The sequence below is a fragment of the Balaenoptera ricei genome, chromosome 1 (assembly GCF_028023285.1).
Source record: "Balaenoptera ricei isolate mBalRic1 chromosome 1, mBalRic1.hap2, whole genome shotgun sequence".
Taxonomy (NCBI): Eukaryota; Metazoa; Chordata; class Mammalia; order Artiodactyla; family Balaenopteridae; genus Balaenoptera; species Balaenoptera ricei.
Window position 1 is genome coordinate 53,202,136 of NC_082639.1, and position 17,929 is coordinate 53,220,064.

Sequence of the window (17,929 nt, forward strand, 5' to 3'; positions counted from 1 at the left end):
CCCCCATCGCTCCTTAATCTTAACTTAGGTAGAAAAAATAAAGCAGAAAACATTTGGCTTCCTCAATAGAGCTTTATTGAACTGGTAATTTGTACACCCCACTATTACTGGCAAATGGATGTATGCAACACTACCATTACCAAGGTACAAAAGTGGCCTGCCGGGCCTTTTAATAATCAAATCTGACCCCTTTCTTGTTTCTCTGATTGGTCTGTATTTGGGGAAAGCCATAAAAATTCCTCATGCTTCTGGAACATGCATACACAATAGAGACACAGAATCTTCACAATAGCCACAAATGGGAAATATGACTTACAAAGAATTTTAAGCATTCTTCTCAAATTTAATTTTTCTTAATGATAGTGATTTTTCTCGCACTTTTGTACCTCCAGGTTGGAGATCGGATTGTCAGCATTAATGGGCAACCTTTGGATGGGCTGTCTCATGCGGACGTGGTTAATCTGCTAAAGAACGCCTACGGGCGCATTATCCTGCAGGTATTGCGATCAATGGAACTCGCAGCTGCGAGAGGCAGATAAGTGGTGTGCAAAAAAGATTGAGCGTCTCTGGCAGGAGGCATCACCGCCCAGCAGGGTGCCTGCCGATGTGAATTATGAAGGTTGAAAGCAAGAAATTATTATTTGTATTCAGAAATTCTTTAATGCCACCCATACAGGCAGTGAACATGATTATATGAAAGCGTAACAAGGGGAGAAAAATTACCCTTTGCTTCACATGATAAATCAACAAGGCTTTTAGCTTCTGGCATTCTTTTGTAAATCAAAGTTTGCAAGGAATAGAAAATGATTTCTTTTCTTATGCCCCAAAACTGTGTCTGAACTGCCCAAGTGCTGTTTCTTCCACTCCTTTTAAAGGAAGGGAAAAGTAACAATGCTCTTTCTCCTGTAGCATAAATGATTGCCAACACTGCTAAATGCTCACCGCATAGTAGTCATCAACTAAGGCAGACAATCATATTTCAGCTGTGGTCCCCAAGAGTATTGTCCAGAGGCACAGGGAAATATACCAGGAAGTAAAAACGAGGTGTGCTGTTAATCACCCCTCCTTCGATTTCAGCACTTTGAATATCTCTGAGATTGATATCGTGTAGTGAGTGAGAGGCAGCGTACTGGCAGCAAGTTTTGTTAATGAGTTCCCCCCAAAATGTATGATTATAATCACCATACTTCTGCAGGGATAGTATTAAATGGTTTATAGGTAAAAAGAATAAAATCCACCATTTAGTATCTCAGAGAGAGGGCAAGCCAGCCCCTCCAGTCATTCTAGCCTTTAAATAATCAGTTCGAATTGAAACACCATAACTTTGGGGAGAACCAGTTTGTGGTGCTTAACTCTCACATCTCAAAGGTCTAAGTCCAAAGTGCCGAAACAGACATTTTAAAAAAAGTCAGTGGCTTTCAGTACATAGGAAAGGAATCGTAAAGTACTGCCAGTGGTTTCAAGGGAGTTTATGTGATAGGCAACATATTATTCAATGATCTGGGTCCCCAGGTTTCTGTGGAACACAGACAGAAACCCTGTGTGGACTGGCTGTAGAGTCGGCTTCCTTTGTCCTCATCCTCAGGGGTTACCTCTCATCCCACCTTCCACTGCTCCGTCATCCTCAGAACCTGCAAATCCTTGCTTTTTCTTGTTTGCAGCCCTTGCTCTTCCTTCGAGTTATGCTGACCCCTAGAGACCGTACAAGTGCAACTCTTCAATCGCAGAGCTGTGGCCCATTAGTTATACGGAATTTTACCAGGAAGTTATCAAATGATAACTATGTCAAGCAAAAAAAAGTGTTTCCCTTAGCAGAATCTGGTATTATTAACATTTTTATATACCAATATAATTTGTTCAGCTCCACCTTCTTCACAAAGAAATGAGAAGACTCGGTGTAAAAGTGTAACATTACGTAAAGTACTTTAAGTGGAAATGAACTCATGCTCTCCCATGAAGAATTAACCCTTCATTCAGCCAAATTTGCCACTATTAACATACTTTTGAAGGGATTCCTTATTTTTCCTCTTTCTGCATTTTAAGAAAATGACTTTTGGTTTCAGAATGTTCTCTTGTGTTAATCACATTAGTTGGTGGTGGTATTTTGTAACAGGTGCTGTTAAAAGCTTAATGGAATCCTTTGGGATTTTGACAGTTGTGATCTACACAACGCTGGGTATGGAGCACATGTGCTCTCAAAGGCTTTAAACACAGAACTCAGGAAATTCTTACGCCCTGCATCAGATGCCTTTCAGTTGCATAGTCGTATTCACTTTAATTAAAACGATGTGCATGGAATGGTACCAGCAATACAATTATCACAGCTGACTTGTCAGTAGGTAATCATTTTTATTATCAGGTGAGCCAGCCCATTGTCAGAGTAATAGAGAAGGTCAGATAGTTGTGTCTGATGACGTGGAAAAGACTTATTGTCGGTGCAGCATGGGAAGTGGTCAGCAAGTGCTGATGGCACAGGGAAGATTAGGTCTGGGTCAGTGGACTGGAGGGTGCAGAAGGGGAAGAGAGTGGAGGAGACAACTTCTGGAAGCTTCTCCCCGTAGTTTAAATTGCTATTGCTAGGTGTAGTAAGGAAGTAGATATTTCTGCCTTTAAAGTCTTATTATCAAGTTTAGATGGTTTCTTACTGTCAATTATAGATTGGTCAGTGGGGATTGATTTGGGTATAGGGGTCATTTCAAATGTTCTCAACTATATTTGCTTCTGTAGTCTGATAGTTTGCCTGGTTTAGTGCTTTTGTCTATGAACTACCATAAAACCTGTTTTGGACAAAATCAGGTAACCCAGACTGTCTTCTAGAAAATTTTGTTTGTTTTTACCTCTTTCTTTGACAATATAGAAGATAAAAAGAGCACATTAGGGATTTTTATCACTAAAGGAACTTGTGGGGCTTGTTCTGGATCCAAACATTTTAGAACGTAGAATGTGGATGGAGGCAGCACTAACTAAACCAGGGAATATAGGAAGGGCATGTTGGGAGAGAACATTGTATTTTGAGGCATCCAGGTGGAGATATCCAGCAGGCAGAGGAAATGGGCTCCCAATACTCGGGGAGACTTCAGTGCTGGAAACGGGATAGATAAAGCCATCTGAGGCTTCTTGGGGTCGACATCCCCACTGCCTGGCACATTATACTTCATAGCTATTGGTTGAATAAATGAATGTAAACAGTGGAGACAAAGACAGAGGATCAAGGCTTGGAGTCAGCAGCAACTATGGAGAGCAGGAGAAGAGAGTCTGAAGTCAGGGAGATTAACTAAGGGTCTGTCTACAAAGTAGTTTGGGAGGTCCTTGGGGACACCCTCCAGAACACAAAAAACCTGATGTAAGAGGGAGAGAGAGATGTGTCATGTTCAAGATAATATAGAGAAAACAGTGATTTCTCTTGTGCACCCTCTTTTGAAAATGGAAGAGAAAAAATAAGACACAGGATTAATTCAGGAGGTCCAGTATCCAACAACCAGGAGTTTAAAAAAGAAAAACAGAAAAATAAAAAAGAAATGAAATAAATTTAACTTAAGGTCCATTAATCACTGAGCAAAATAAATAAAAGAAGAATAATACCTGTATACTACATTCTAAAACTTTCAAAGAGAAAAGTATAAGCTACTTACAAAAGAACAAGAGATTCAAATGTCACCTGACTCATTTTCAGCAATATATTTCTGAGAAAATTACTTTAGCATATACTCCAACAAAAGAGGAAAGTAAGAGAGAGGGAAGCAGGTGGATCCAATGCTAAGGAACATGGAAGTCCCAGGACAGCTGTGCAGCAGGCAGAGAGAAAAACTTGTCCAAGTCGGGGCAGGAGAAGAGGGCTCTAAGAGAAATGCCTCTGAATTAGAAGAAAAAAAAAAAGGAACAGATAGATGACCTTGTATGTTTAACTGAATTGGAGGTTTAAGATCCAATTAAGTTGGAAAGTTTGGGGCTGAATTAGTGATAAGTATATACAAATTAAACAAAATAAGATCATTATTAACCTTGAGGACAATAAACTTATACCAAAAAAAGAGAGACAGAGAAATGTAATCCTAGTATAGTAGTTGGCTCAGTATGAATAACATTTATATAAACATAAGTCATAATAAAACTGATAGAACAAAACATCATGATGCATGAAATATTAGTAGCATGAGAGTTTGAGATGTGTTCATGGAGATGAAAATATAAGAGTTAAATCTTCAAAGTTGAAATAACAGTTTTGGAAAGCGTTAAAACTACAAAGGTTTAACTATATCTAAAGAAACATAAGAAACAAGTAGAACTTAAAAATATAAAAGTTAAGTGTCAGATTTTGGCAAGCTAAATTTTCTTCTGTTGGAATAGGGCGTCTATTGATGTCATCAAGATGATAAATTTCAAAATAGTCTTATAAAGTGTATTATTTAGCCTATACCTCTAGAATTGAAAAGAGAAATGTTCAATCTGTATCTAGGGAATGAGAGTGTTGAATTTTTTTTATCATGTACTGTAATACTTAATTTTTAATCATGTGCACACAAAAGGAAATATACTAGGAAAATATAATAGAAAAGAACCAGGAGTTAAGAATACAGGTACTAGACCCTAAAGGAGAAAAGAATTTTCTTGAGCAGAAGCAAGAAGAACTATAATCCTGCAGCCTGTGGAACAAAACCTACATTCACAGAAAGATACACAAGATGAAAAGGCAGAGGGCTATGTACCAGATTAAAGAACAGGATAAAACGCCAGAAAAACAACTAAATGAAGTGGAGATAGGCAACCTTCCAGAAAAAGAATTCAGAATAATGACAGTGAAGATGATCCAGGACTTTGGAAAAAGAATGGAGGCAAAGATCGAGAAGATGCAAGAAATGTTTAACAAAGACGTAGAAAAATTAAAGAACAAACAAACAGAGATGAACAATACAATAACTGAAATGAAAACTACACTGGAAGGAATCAATAGCAGAATAACTGAGGCAGAACGGATAAATGACCTGGAAGACAGAATGGTGGAATTCACTGCTGCGGAACAGAATAAAGAAAAAAGAATGAAAAGAAATGAAGACAGCCTAAGAGACCTCTGGGACAACATTAAACACAACAACATTCGCATTATAGGGGTCCCAGAAGGAGAAGAGAGAGAGAAAGGATCCGAGAAAATATTGGAAGAGATTATAGTTGAAAACTTCCCTAACATGGGAAAGGAAATAGCCACCCAAGTCCAGGAAGCACAGCGAGTCCCATACAGGATAAACCCAAGGAGAAACACGCCGAGACACATAGTAATCAAATTGGCAAAAATTAAAGACAAACAAAAATTATTGAAAGCAGCAAGGGAAAAACGACAAATAACATACAGGGGAACTCCCATAAGGTTAACAGCTGATTTCTCAGCAGAAACTCTACAAGCCAGAAGGGAGTGGCATGATATACTTAAAGTGATGAAAGGGAAGAACCTACAACCAAGATTACTCTACCCGGCAAGGATCTCATTCAGATTCGATGGAGAAATCAAAAGCTTTACAGACAAGCAAAAGCTAAGAGAATTCAGCACCACCAAACCAGCTCTACAACAAATGCTAAAGGAACTTCTCTAAGTGGGAAACACAACAGAAGAAAAGGACCTACAAAAACAAACCCAAAACAATTGAGAAAATGGTCATAGGAACATACATATTGATAATTACCTTAAACGTGAATGGATTAAATGCTCTAACCAAAAGACACAGGCTCACTGAATGGATACAAAAACAAGACCCATATATATGCTGTCTACAAGAGACCCACTTCAGACCTAGGGACACATACAGACTGAAAGTGAGGGGATGGAAAAAGATATTCCATGCAAATGGAAGTCAAAAGAAAGCTGGAGTAGCAATACTCATATCAGATAAAATAGACTTTAAAATAAAGAATGTTACAAGAGACAAGGAAGGACAGTACCTAATGATCAAGAGATCAATCCAAGAAGAAGATATAACAATTATAAATATATATGCACCCAACATAGGAGCACCTCATTACATGAGGCAACTGCTAACACCTATAACAGAGGAAATTGACAGTAACACAGTAATAGTGGGGGACTTTAACACCTCACTTAACACCAATGGACAGATCATCCAAAATGAGAATAAATAAGAAAACAGAAGCTTTAAATGACACAATAGACCAGATAGATTTCATTGATATTTATAGGACATTCCATCCAAAAACAGCAGATTACACTTTCTTCTCAAGTGCGCACGGAACATTCTCCAGGATAGATCACATCTTGGGTCACAAATCAAGCCTCAGTAAATTTAAGAAAATTGAAATCATATCAAGCATCTTTTCTGAACACAATGCTATGAGATTAGAAATCAATTACAGGGAAAAAAACGTAAAAAGACAAACACATGGAGGCTAAACAATACGTTACTAAATAACCAAGAGATCACTGAAGAAATCAAAGAGGAAATAAAAAAATACCTAGAGACAAATGACAATGAAAACACGACGATCCAAAACCTATGGGTGGCAGCAGAAGCAGTTCTAAGAGGGAAGTTTATAGCTATACAAACCTATCTCAGGAAACAAGAAAAATCTCAAATAAACAATCTAACCTTACACCTAAAGGAACTAGAGGAAGAAGAACAAACAAAACCCAAAGTTAGTAGAAGGAAAGAAATCATAAAGATCAGAGCAGAAATAAATGAAATAGAAACCAAGAAAACAAGAGCAAAGATCAATAAAACTAAAAGCTGGTTCTTTGAGAAGATAAACAAAATTGATAAACCATTAGCCAGACTCATCAAGAAAAAGAGGGAGAGGACTCACATCAATAAAATTAGAAATGATAAAGGAGAAGTTACAACAGACACCACAGAAATACAAAGCATCCTAAGAGACTACTACAAGCAACTCTATGCCAACAAAATGGACAACCTGGAAGAAATGGACAAATTCTTAGAAAAGCACAACCTTCCGAGACTGAACCAGGAAGAAACAGAAAATATGAACAGACCAATCACAAGTAATGAAATTGAAACTGTGATTAAAAATCTTCCAACAAACAAAAGTCCAGGACCAGATGGCTTCACAGGTGAATTCTATCAAACATTTAGAGAGGAGCTAACACCCATCCTTCTCAAACTCCTCCAAAAAATTGCAGAGAAAGAAACACTCCCAAACTCATTCTATGAGGCCACCATCACCCTGATACCAAAACCAGACAAAGACACTACAAAAAAAGAAAATTACAGACCAATATCACTGATGAATATAGATGCAAAAATCCTCAGCCAAATACTAGCAAACAGAATCCAACAACACATTAAAAGGATCATACACCATGATCAAGTGGGATTTATCCCAGGGATGCAAGGATTCTTCAATATACGCAAGTCAATCAATGTGATACACCATATTAACAAATTGAAGAAGAAAAACCATATGATCATCTCAATAGATGCAGAAAAAGCTTTTGACAAAATTCAACACCCATTTATGATAAAAACTCTCCAGAAAGTGGGCATAGAGGGAACCTGCCTCAACATAATAAAAGCCATATATGACAAACCCACAGGAAACATCATTCTCAATGGTGAAAAACTGAAAGCATTTCCTCTTAGATCAGGAACAAGACAAGGATGTCCACTATTATTCAACATAGTTTTGGAAGTCCTAGCCATGGCAATCAGAGAAGAAAAAGAAATAAAAGGAATACACATTGGAAAAGAAGAAGTAAAACTGTCACTGTTTGCAGATGACATGATACTATACATAGAGAATCCTAAAGATGCCACCAGAAAACTACTAGAGCTAATCAATGAATTTGGTAAAGTTGCAGGATACAAAATTAATGCACAGAAATGTCTTGCATTCCTATACACTAATGATGAAAAATCTGAAAGAGAAATTAAGGAAACACTCCCATTTACCATTGCAACAAAAAGAATAAAATACCTAGGAATAAACCTACCTAGGGAGACAAAAGACCTGTATGCAGAAAACTATAAGACACTGATGAAAGAAATTAAAGATGATACCAACAGATGGAGAGATATACCATGTTCTTGGATTGGAAGAATCAGTATTGTGAAAATGACTATACTACCCAAAGCAATCTACAGAGTCAATGCAATCCCTATCAAATTACCAATGGCATTTTTTACAGAACTAGAACAAAAAATGTTAACATTTGTATGGAGACACAAAAGACTCCGAATAGCCAAAGCAGTCTTGAGGGAAAAAAACGGAGCTGGAAGAATCAGACTCCCTGACTTCAGACTATACTACAAAGCTACAGTAATCAAGACAATATAGTACTAGCACAAAAACAGAAACATAGATCAATGGAACAAGATAGAAAGCCCAGAGATAAACCCACGCACCTGTGGTCAACTCATCTATGACAAAGGAGGCAAGGATATATAATGGAGAAAAGAAAGTCTCTTCAATAAGTGGTGCTGGGAAAACTGGACAGCTACATGTAAAAGAATGAAATTAGAACACTCCCTAACACCATATACGAAAATAAACTCAAAATGGATTAGAGACCTAAATGTAAGACCGGACACTATAAAACTCTTAGCGGAAAACATAGGAAGAACAGTCTTTGACATAAATCACACAGCAAGATCTTTTTTGATCCACCTCCTAGAGTAATGGAAATAAAAACAAAAATAAACAAATGGGATCTAATGAAACTTAAAAGCTTTTGCACAGCAAAGGAAACCATAAACAAGACGAAAAGACAACCCTCAGCATGGGAGAAAGTATTTGCGAACGAATCAACGGACAAAGGATTAATCTCAAAAATATATAAACAGCTCATGCAGCTCAATATTAAAAAAACAAACAACCCAATCCAAAAATGGGCAGAAGACCTAAATAGACATTTCTCCAAAGAAGACATACAGACGGCCAAGAAGCACATGGAAAACTGCTTAACATCACTAATTATTAGAGAAATGCAAATCAAAACTACAATGAGGTATCACCTCACACCAGTTAGAATGGGCATCATCCGAAAATCTACAAACAACAAATGCTGGAGAGGGTGTGGAGAAAAGGGAACCCTCTTGCACTGTTGGTGGGAATGTAAATTGATACAGCCACTATGGAGAACAGTATGGAGGTTCCTTAAAAAACTAAAAATAGAACTACTATATGACGCAGCCATCCCACTACTGGGCATATACCCAGAGAAAACCATAATTCAAGAAGACACATGCACCCCAATGTTCATTGCAGCACTATTTACAATAGCCAGGTCATGGAAGCAAACTAAATGTCCATCGACAGACGAATGGATAAAGAAGATGTTGTACATATATACAATGGAATATTACTCAGCCATAAAAAGGAACGAAATTGGGTCATCTGTTGAGACGTGGATGGATCTAGAGACTGTCATACAGAGTGAAGTAAGTCAGAAAGAGAAAAACAAATATAGTATCTTAACGCATATATGTGGAACCTAGAAAAATGGTACAGATGAACCGGTTTGCAGGGCAGAAATTGACACACAGATGTAGAGAACAAACGTATGGACACCAAGGGGGGAAAGCGGCAGGGGGGTGGTGGTGGTGGTGTGCTGAATTGGGCGATTGGGATTGACATGTATACACTGATGTGTATAAAACTGATGACTAATAAGAACCTGCTGTATAAAAAATAAATAAAAATTCAAAAATTAAAAAAAATAAAAAATAAATTTATAGAAATTTGTAAAAGAACTACCTCAAACCAAACTATATCTAGAGATTCAACAATTGGGGATATTGAAATAATTTTTTTAAAATATAGCACACTTACGAATGAGGCAGAAGTAAATAAAACTGTGGGAAAGTCATTACAGCTGGCAGGTAAATCACTGGCAATCTTTGTTTTAGATTTTTTTTTTATGTTGACCCTTTTTAAAGTCTTTATTGAATTTTTTACAGTATTGCTTCTGTTCTGTGTTTTTTGGTTTTTTGGCCTTGGGGCATGTGGGATCTTAGCTCCCTGACCAGGGATCGAACCCGCACCCCCTGCACTGGAAAGCGAAGTCTTAACCACTCACTGGACCGCCAGGGAAGTCCCGCTAGCAATCTTTAAAAGAATTGATTTCTCTCTTTAAAGTTTATGGCAAGTCAGTAGAGAGCAAGGGAGTAGTTGGGAGCAAAGGACATAGAAAAAAAGATGGAGATGATGTTACCTCTGAAAAAGAGGATAAAAACTTTTTCAGGGGAGTTTGAGTCGGATGGCTTTCCTTCTAGGATGGTCATTTTCTAAGAATGAATAAAGAAAATATTTTGACATTTGAGAGAAATGCTTCTCAAACCTCAGCATGTTCCAGAACTATCTGGAGGGCTCGTTAGACAGACAAACTGCTGGGTCCCACCCCTAGAGCTGCTTATTGTGTAGGACTGGGGTGGATCCAGGAATTTCCATTTATAACAAGCTGCCAGGTGGTGCTGATGCTGCTAGTTAGAGAGCAACATGAGACCCACTGGAGTAGTGCATTCTTTAGGGATGAACAAAGGTTTGCACATGCTGTTCTCTGTGCCTGGAATACCTGTCTCACCCCACCTGTATCCCCTCTCTATAAAGGTACATGTGAGTAGTTCTTAACCTTGGTTGCCCAGTAGAATCACTGACTCTAGTATCGGTTCCTGGGTCTCACCCCATGGAATTAATTGGTCTGGGATGTGGCCTGAACACTGGGATATTTTAAAGCTTTCTAGGTGATTTATTATGTAGCCAGGGATAAGACCAGATGATCTGTGAGGGTTCATGATGGGTAGAAAGCCAAGTGATGCCAGAAAGAGGGTGATAAGCTTCGGGAAAAGCATCAAGAGCTAAAGGTTTGAAAGTTGAAGCAAAGACCTGGGGTAAGTTCTGTAGGACATGCAGGCTTTAGTGTCAGAAAGTTGTGCATCTTGAATCCTTTTAACTCTTAAGTTTCCTGTAGGAAACTGGATCACGGCTTCTTTCTTTCAAGGTTGCCGTAAGGGTTAAATGAGGTGTAACATTTAATAAAAATAGTGGATTGAAAATGTTAAGCATTAAGTAAGTGATACTTTATTACTCTCATTATAATAACATAGTCTTGAAGTCAGAGGATGCTAAAATTCCTTTTAAAATCCTAGTAGTGTGGTGGTTTTCCAGGTGGCATTTGAGGTGTGTGCCACTAGATGGTGATGTGACTAGGTCACTTTGCTTCTTCTTACTTCACTCCAAACTTAAAATATTTGACACTTCAGACCATTATATTTTGAAAACAGATACATTAAAATCAGTATATTCTGATGTCACTAGAATCAGTGTCCCTAGATTCTAAATAAAAACTTTAATCAGATATGCTTTCTAGTTCATTAAGTTACACCAAATGCCAGGCATGGGACAAAGCAAGCTTTTTTTGATTGTTCTGTAATGTGCCCTCATCTTAAGATGCCAGCTTTCTCAGGGGTCACCTTAACATGAAAGTCTTCCTGTCTGTTTCCAGCATATCTGCACTATGGATTTAGGATGCAGGCTGGGTGTAAGTGCTGAGTTTGTATTTTGTACTACAAGATTTGAGTCCTAACAAATCTAAAGGCTAATCTCATTCCTTTGCAAGACCAGCAAGTCAGGAAAGTTCTAAGCAAGGAGCTCAAGCTTTTATGCACTGTAATGTCCTACTTACCTGGAAAATATTTTGACTTCTCAATTCTTCAAAACATAATTCCCCAAACCTATTTTTAAGGAAAGGTACTCATCCTAGGGTCCATGCAATAAAGACCTGTGCTTTATTACTCAATTAGAAAATTTACCAAGTATACGTGGTTCTATTATAGAACGTACAAATCTGATTGAATTTAGTTTTGCTTTTAGCATAAATTATTAAATGCCACAAGGAGCCAAGGCACGAGAGAGCATATCAGAACAGATAGCTTTCCAAGGAGAAGACAAAATTTACGGAATTAAATATTGAAGGGGAAACACTCTGGGAGGGGGAAATTCATTTGGAGGGGGAAACAGAGTGAGGGGTAGGTGCAGTTGGAGGGGAAGCACAGGGGAGGGGTAGGTGCAGTTGGAGGGAGAAACACAGAAGGAGGGGAAAATTCATTTGGAGGGGAAAACACGCTTATTGGTTCATCTTCTTCCAGGGATTCAAAGGTCTCTTGTTCCTTAGGCTTAAAGGATAAGGCTTCTTTCCCATCCTTCTTTTCACAAGTCTCGCCCTGGAGTGGAGTACTTTCCTCTTGTCTTCTTTCATTTCACAAGTCTCCTCCTCCTCAGGGGATGAGATCCCCTCCTCCTCTTCCTTTGGGTCAGCAGCCTCCGTCTGCTCAGGTAGGCACTTATTAAATGTTTGATCATAACAAGGTTGGGGAGATATGAGAAAACAACGTACTTTCATTAAGCGTCTGGTGAGTCTAAACTGATGATCACGTGGCAGCTCGGGAAACTCTGTTAATTTATTGCATGCGTCTCCATCACCCAGCAGTTCCATATCTAGTTCTCCACCTTAAAGAACCTCTCGGGATTTCCGTCGCAGTACTGTGTGCGACAATGAGGAGGAACATAGACTTAATAGTTTTGAACCAGGTTAATGATTTTGAAGGGTGAGTGGGAGGCAAGGCGCAACATCTGCTGCCTCCAGGCCCGGGGTATGAGGCATGAGAGGAAGGGCTGCTGATCTGAGTGGTGTAATAAAGCCAGACCATAGGCTGTGGATCTCATGAGATGGAGCTGGACCTAGCCGGGTGGAAGGACTCCAGACACAATGGCTCTTTCAAGTTGCACAGACCTTAGTACCACCATCACCTCAGGACGTCGAAGGCTGTCTGCCTTCCCCAGGAATCCCTGTCTGTCCCCTCCCCTCTCCGTTTAGAATGGCATCCATATCTGCCTCCCCCGTTAGGTGACAGCAATGGCAAGCCTGCTTGTGGGAGAGTGGGGAACACATTTGCTTTCCCTGGGTTTCCTCTGCTCCCACCCATGTCCTCAGAACCTACCACAGAAGTTTGCACCCAGTAGTTCAAAATTTACTTTAAAAAAAAATGACCAAACTTCCCATTAGCCTTTTTGCCTTCCCCCTTCCTCAGACACAGAAATAGACCTCTCCCAGCCTCACCTCCAAGCCTAGTCCCCGGTGTTGCTGGACAAAGAGCACTTCAGACGCGGGGCTGAGCCAAGACTCCTAGACCACGGCTCTGTCTCCTCAAACTTGTATCCAACTGAACATGCCCTTCCAAGATCGGGTTATCCCCTTTCACAAGTCATGCCCAGGAAGGCCAATCAGCTCTGAGACCAAGAAGGTTGATGCAAATGCCTTGGGGCTGTAGAGTTATCCTGGGGGTGACGGGTTTGTCTCCTTGCTTCCCTGCAAAAGACCAAACTATCAGTGAAAATGCTTCACATTTCCCATCCAGCCCTTTGTATTCCACTCCTACAAAATAGGCAGGAGCTCAGGGATCCTAGGTTTTAATATTATCCGTTATTGAGAGGCCCATCTTATTTCAGGGTTGGGGGTGAGCGAGAGGCCTTCAGATTTTAGAGGGATATGAGTTTTTCTGTAAGGTGGTGCTGTATTAGTGTTTTTATATTTTCTAGCTAGATAAAGAAATTTAATTTTTACCCAAATAGAACTATGGCTTTGGTTTCACAGTTTATACGGACTCCTGAAAGTTTATTAAAGTTCAAAAGCTTTCTTCCTAGAATACCCATGGTGTATAGATCTCCTACCTCCCAACCCCTCTCCTTGTAGTAATGGGGGGAGGGGTGCGTTTTTCCTGCCTGTTGCCCAGCACAGCCATGAAGATCAGCTCTACTTGCAGCTGCTTGTTGGACTCTCTGCCCCTCTTTCTTCCCAGCTCCATGTCTAGACTGTACTTCATTATATGCAGGGTGAAGCAGATCTCTAGGTGTGAGGGTCCAAGACCAGGTCTGTACCGTCTCACCAGGCGATTTGCCTCACACTGAATTCAATTAAAAGCACAGAGTTCCAAAAAAAGAAGAAAGAAAAAGCACAGGATTCTAGAGTAAAATGGCATGGGTTTGAATCCAGCCTTCACTCCTTAGCTGACTCGAGAAAGTTACTTAACCTCTCTGCTCCAGGTTCCTCTGTCTGTAATATGGGAATAATTATGGTACCTACGTCTGTAGGGACTTAGAAGAGTGCTTAGCATAGAGGAAGTGCTCAGTTTATATTCAGTATCATGGTGCTGTTATATGTTGAATAAACGAGCCAGTAAAGAAAGGAGCAGGTTGCCATCAAGTCTTGGCTTTTGAAGGTAACTTAGAAAAAGTAATATTTTACTGACTTTCTTCCTCAGCCCCATAACAGATGGTCTGGTTCATGGACAGCTGAGAGTACATGTCCAGATTCCCACCAGGTATAGGAATCCCCCCTCACCATATCCCAAATTGGTAGATTTTTGAGTCTCTGAGTCCTTTGCTTTGTGGGGGGCTCATGTCCTAACAAGTTGAGCCATTCCTTTCTGTAACTGCCTTAGTTATTAGATTTTTTCTTCTTAAAAAGACCCAGAACCAATCTCCTTGTAACCTCTATCAATCTCACTCTGTTCCATGGAAATTCAGAATATTGAACCCTGTACGCCCTATTCCTTAGGAAGGTTTTAGGTTCATTCATTTATTCATTCCACAAATGCTTATTAAGCAGTTGTGTGCCAGGCACCTTCACATTGAGAAGCTGTTCTTATCATGAATCCTGTGATTGGGTGGGAAAGACAGCTAACAGTCACACAAATACGTATCATGACGATTTGTAAGGAATACTTAGAGCGCTACGGAAAGGAAAACAGGGGAAATTAATTTAAACATGGGTAGTCAAAGAAGGCTTGTATAATGGAAGTGACCTTTAAGCTGATGCCAGGCCAGCTGGTTTGGTGGAGGGGAGGGGGCGGGACTCCAGGCAGAAAGAACTGTGGAATGTGGGGTGAAGTGGAAGATATAGATGGGATTAGAGGGGTAGGCTAGGAAGGACATTTGTGTGTATAGTTAGGGAGTCTTAATTTTATTCCAGGTACAAAGAAAGACCACTGAAAGGTTTTAAGCAGGGAAGGGCCATTATCCATTTTATATTTAAAAAGATAACTGGCTGTTGTGTGGAAGAGAGATTAGAAGAGGGTGAGTGGGGATTCCAGGTAAAAGGCAGCTGAAGATGATTGACCGAATTAAGATGGTCACCAGAGAGATGAAAAGGAAACAAACTTGAGAAGTATATTGGAGGTAGAGTCCAGAGGATTTGGTGGTAGATTATTCACAATAAGCATCAGTTAGGTTAACATTCTAGTACCTTTCCAGCTGGACAGTCACCACCAGCCAACAATCGGATATTTTCAATATTATACCTAGTGGGTTTCTAATTAGGCAGCTGGAGGTGCCATCTATTAAGAAGAGGAAACCTAGAGGGAAAATGAATAGAAGGGATTTGGTTGTTGGATCAAGAATTTGGATTCGGTTGTGTTAATTAGGCTTTGAGATATTAAAATGCAGATGTTGAGTTGGCAATTGGATATAACAGACTAAGCTGGGAATTGTTAGCACGTTGTTGGAATTTAAAGCTGTGGGAATGTGTATGCTGTGACCTAGACCCTGAGTGTGCAAGTGGGAAGTGAGCCAGGACTGAGCCACGAGGGGTGAGTAGAATAGCAAAGATGGAAGCAGCAGGAGGAAAGCCGGAGAGTGGGTCATGGAAGTCTGGGTCTGGCAACAGGGATGGAAACTGGAATGGAGTGGGGTTTTGAAAATGATGTAGGCTGAGAGTAGGTAGGATTACATGCAAAGACAACTCCTCCACTACATTTGCTGGGGAGGAGAGGAAAAAAAAAAAACAGAAACTGGTGGTAAGTGCAGAGGAGTCTATCATTTTCTTTTTTGTTGTTTATCCTAAATATTTCCCCAATTTGTTCATTCTTTATATTATAGTATTTCCAGAAGATCCTAAAACTTATGGATGGAAATGTTTTCCCCCAGAATAGGATGCTTCACCCAAAATGTGTTCTGATCCAGCCAGGGCTGGGGCCAGGGCCAGCCTGTGGCTTTCCTTGTCTAAATACTCAATTAATAGATGCAACTAAGCTTAACTATTTAGGCAGTCATGCCCTCTGTTGGCTTATTCTGAAACTGCAATCAAATCAAGGTCTTGCATTGTTGTCAAGCTAAGTCCCTTCACTCTGTACTTGAGTGCTATTATCTGGAAGAACTGTTAATCAGAAGCAGGGGTAGACCAGGAGTTCTTGAGAAAGAATCTCTGATAACTAGTTGAGGTGGAAGACAACTCCAGGATAAGCAGACAAGGCAGGCTATTTATGATTCCTCTTTAACAGATGAAGAAACTGAAACTCAAGCCACAGTATCATTTAAGTGGCAAAAACTGAACTTCAGATCTTCATTCTGTCAGAGTTATACCATATTTCTTCTTAATTCTTTGGAATGTTTTTGCAGAATAGAAATATAAGTGAATGTTTAAATGTTGGCTGTTCTATACTTTTGTTTGGGACCATCTAAAAGGCAAATCATAGGAAGTAAGAGATATTCTTTCTTTCATTCACCAAATATTAATTGAACACCTACTATATACTAGATATGTTCTACATAAGGGGCATACATTAGTGAATAAAACAGACAAACTTCATGCCCTCACATTCTAATATGAAGTGGTAAGACAATAAGGCATGATATATAATTAATTAGATAGTAATGGTAGTAAGAAGGAAGCATAAAGCAGGGAAAGAAGATGTTGTTAAACAAGATGCAACTGAGTGAGTTTGAAGATCTATTTGGCTTTACCCAATGATTCATGAATTGGGCAACATCCCATTTAACAAGTAGAATGGCACTCCAAGGATCTATACAAAATAGAAGGCTTTTATAGGGAGACAGAAGGTGGAACAAAGAAGTTAAAAAGTGGGTTATTTCAGGCAAGGTCACCTTCCCTTCCTGGGAAGGCAGGGGGTCTTATCAAGCAGATCCCCTCACTGGTGTTGATGAGGAAATTCCAGACTGATTGGTTTAAAATTCCACTCCAAGGAGGGGCTGAAACTGCAGTTAGGTTAGGTGTTAAGTCCTAGTAGGGCTTAGCATACATGACTATTTTGGGCCTGTTTCTTTTCTTTTTTTTTTTAATTAAGTTTTTAATTAAAGTATAGTTGATTTACAATGTTATATTAGTTTCAGGTGTACAACATAGTACTTCAATATTTTTATGGATTATACTCCATTTAAAGTTATTATATAATATTGGCTATATTCCCTGTGCTGTACATTACATCCTTGTATCTTATTTATTTTGTACCCAGTAGCGTGTACTTCTTAATCCCCTTCCCCTATCTTGCCCCTTCCCACTTCCCTCTCCGCACTGATAACCACTAGTTTGTTCTCTGTATCTATGAGTCTGTTTCTGTTTTGTTATATCCATTCATTTACTTTATTTTTTAGATTCCACATATAAGTGAAAACATACAGTATTTGCTTTTCTCTGTCTGGCTCACTCCACTCATCATAATTCCCTCCAGTTCCATCCATGTTGTTGCAAATGGCAAATTTCTTTTTATGGCTGAGTAATATTCCACTGTATATAGACAGCACACCTTCTTTATCCATTCATCTGTTGATGGACACTTGTGTTGTTCTGTACTGTTTTCCATTACGGCTGCACCAATTTACATTCCAACCAGCAGTGTACTAGGGTTCCCTTTTCTCCACATCCTTGCCAATTTATTATTTGTGGTCTTTTTAACAATAGCCAGTCTGGCAGGTGTGAGGTGATATCTCATTCAGTAGGTTGTTTTTTCATTTTGTTGATGGTTTCCTTCACTGTGCAAAAACCTTTTAATTACTTCCCATTTGTTTATTTTTGCTTTTTGTTTCCCTTGCCTGAGGAGACAGATTCAAAAAACTATTGCTAAGACTTATGTCAGTGAGTGTACTGCTTATGTTTTCTTCTAGGAGTTTTATGGTTTCC

General features: G+C 39.3%; 1 protein-coding gene across 12 annotated transcripts in view; it reads left to right on the forward strand.

The window, feature by feature from the left end:
• PATJ (PATJ crumbs cell polarity complex component) overlaps window positions 1-17,929 on the forward strand; it is a 352,223-nt gene that overhangs the window by 323,390 nt on the left and 10,904 nt on the right. For all 12 annotated transcript variants that reach the window (XM_059923762.1, XM_059923772.1, XM_059923791.1 and 9 more), the window contains one exon: window positions 393-497. In XM_059923762.1, the coding sequence (XP_059779745.1) occupies window positions 393-497 (105 nt within the window). The remainder of the gene's footprint in view (window positions 1-392; window positions 498-17,929) is intronic.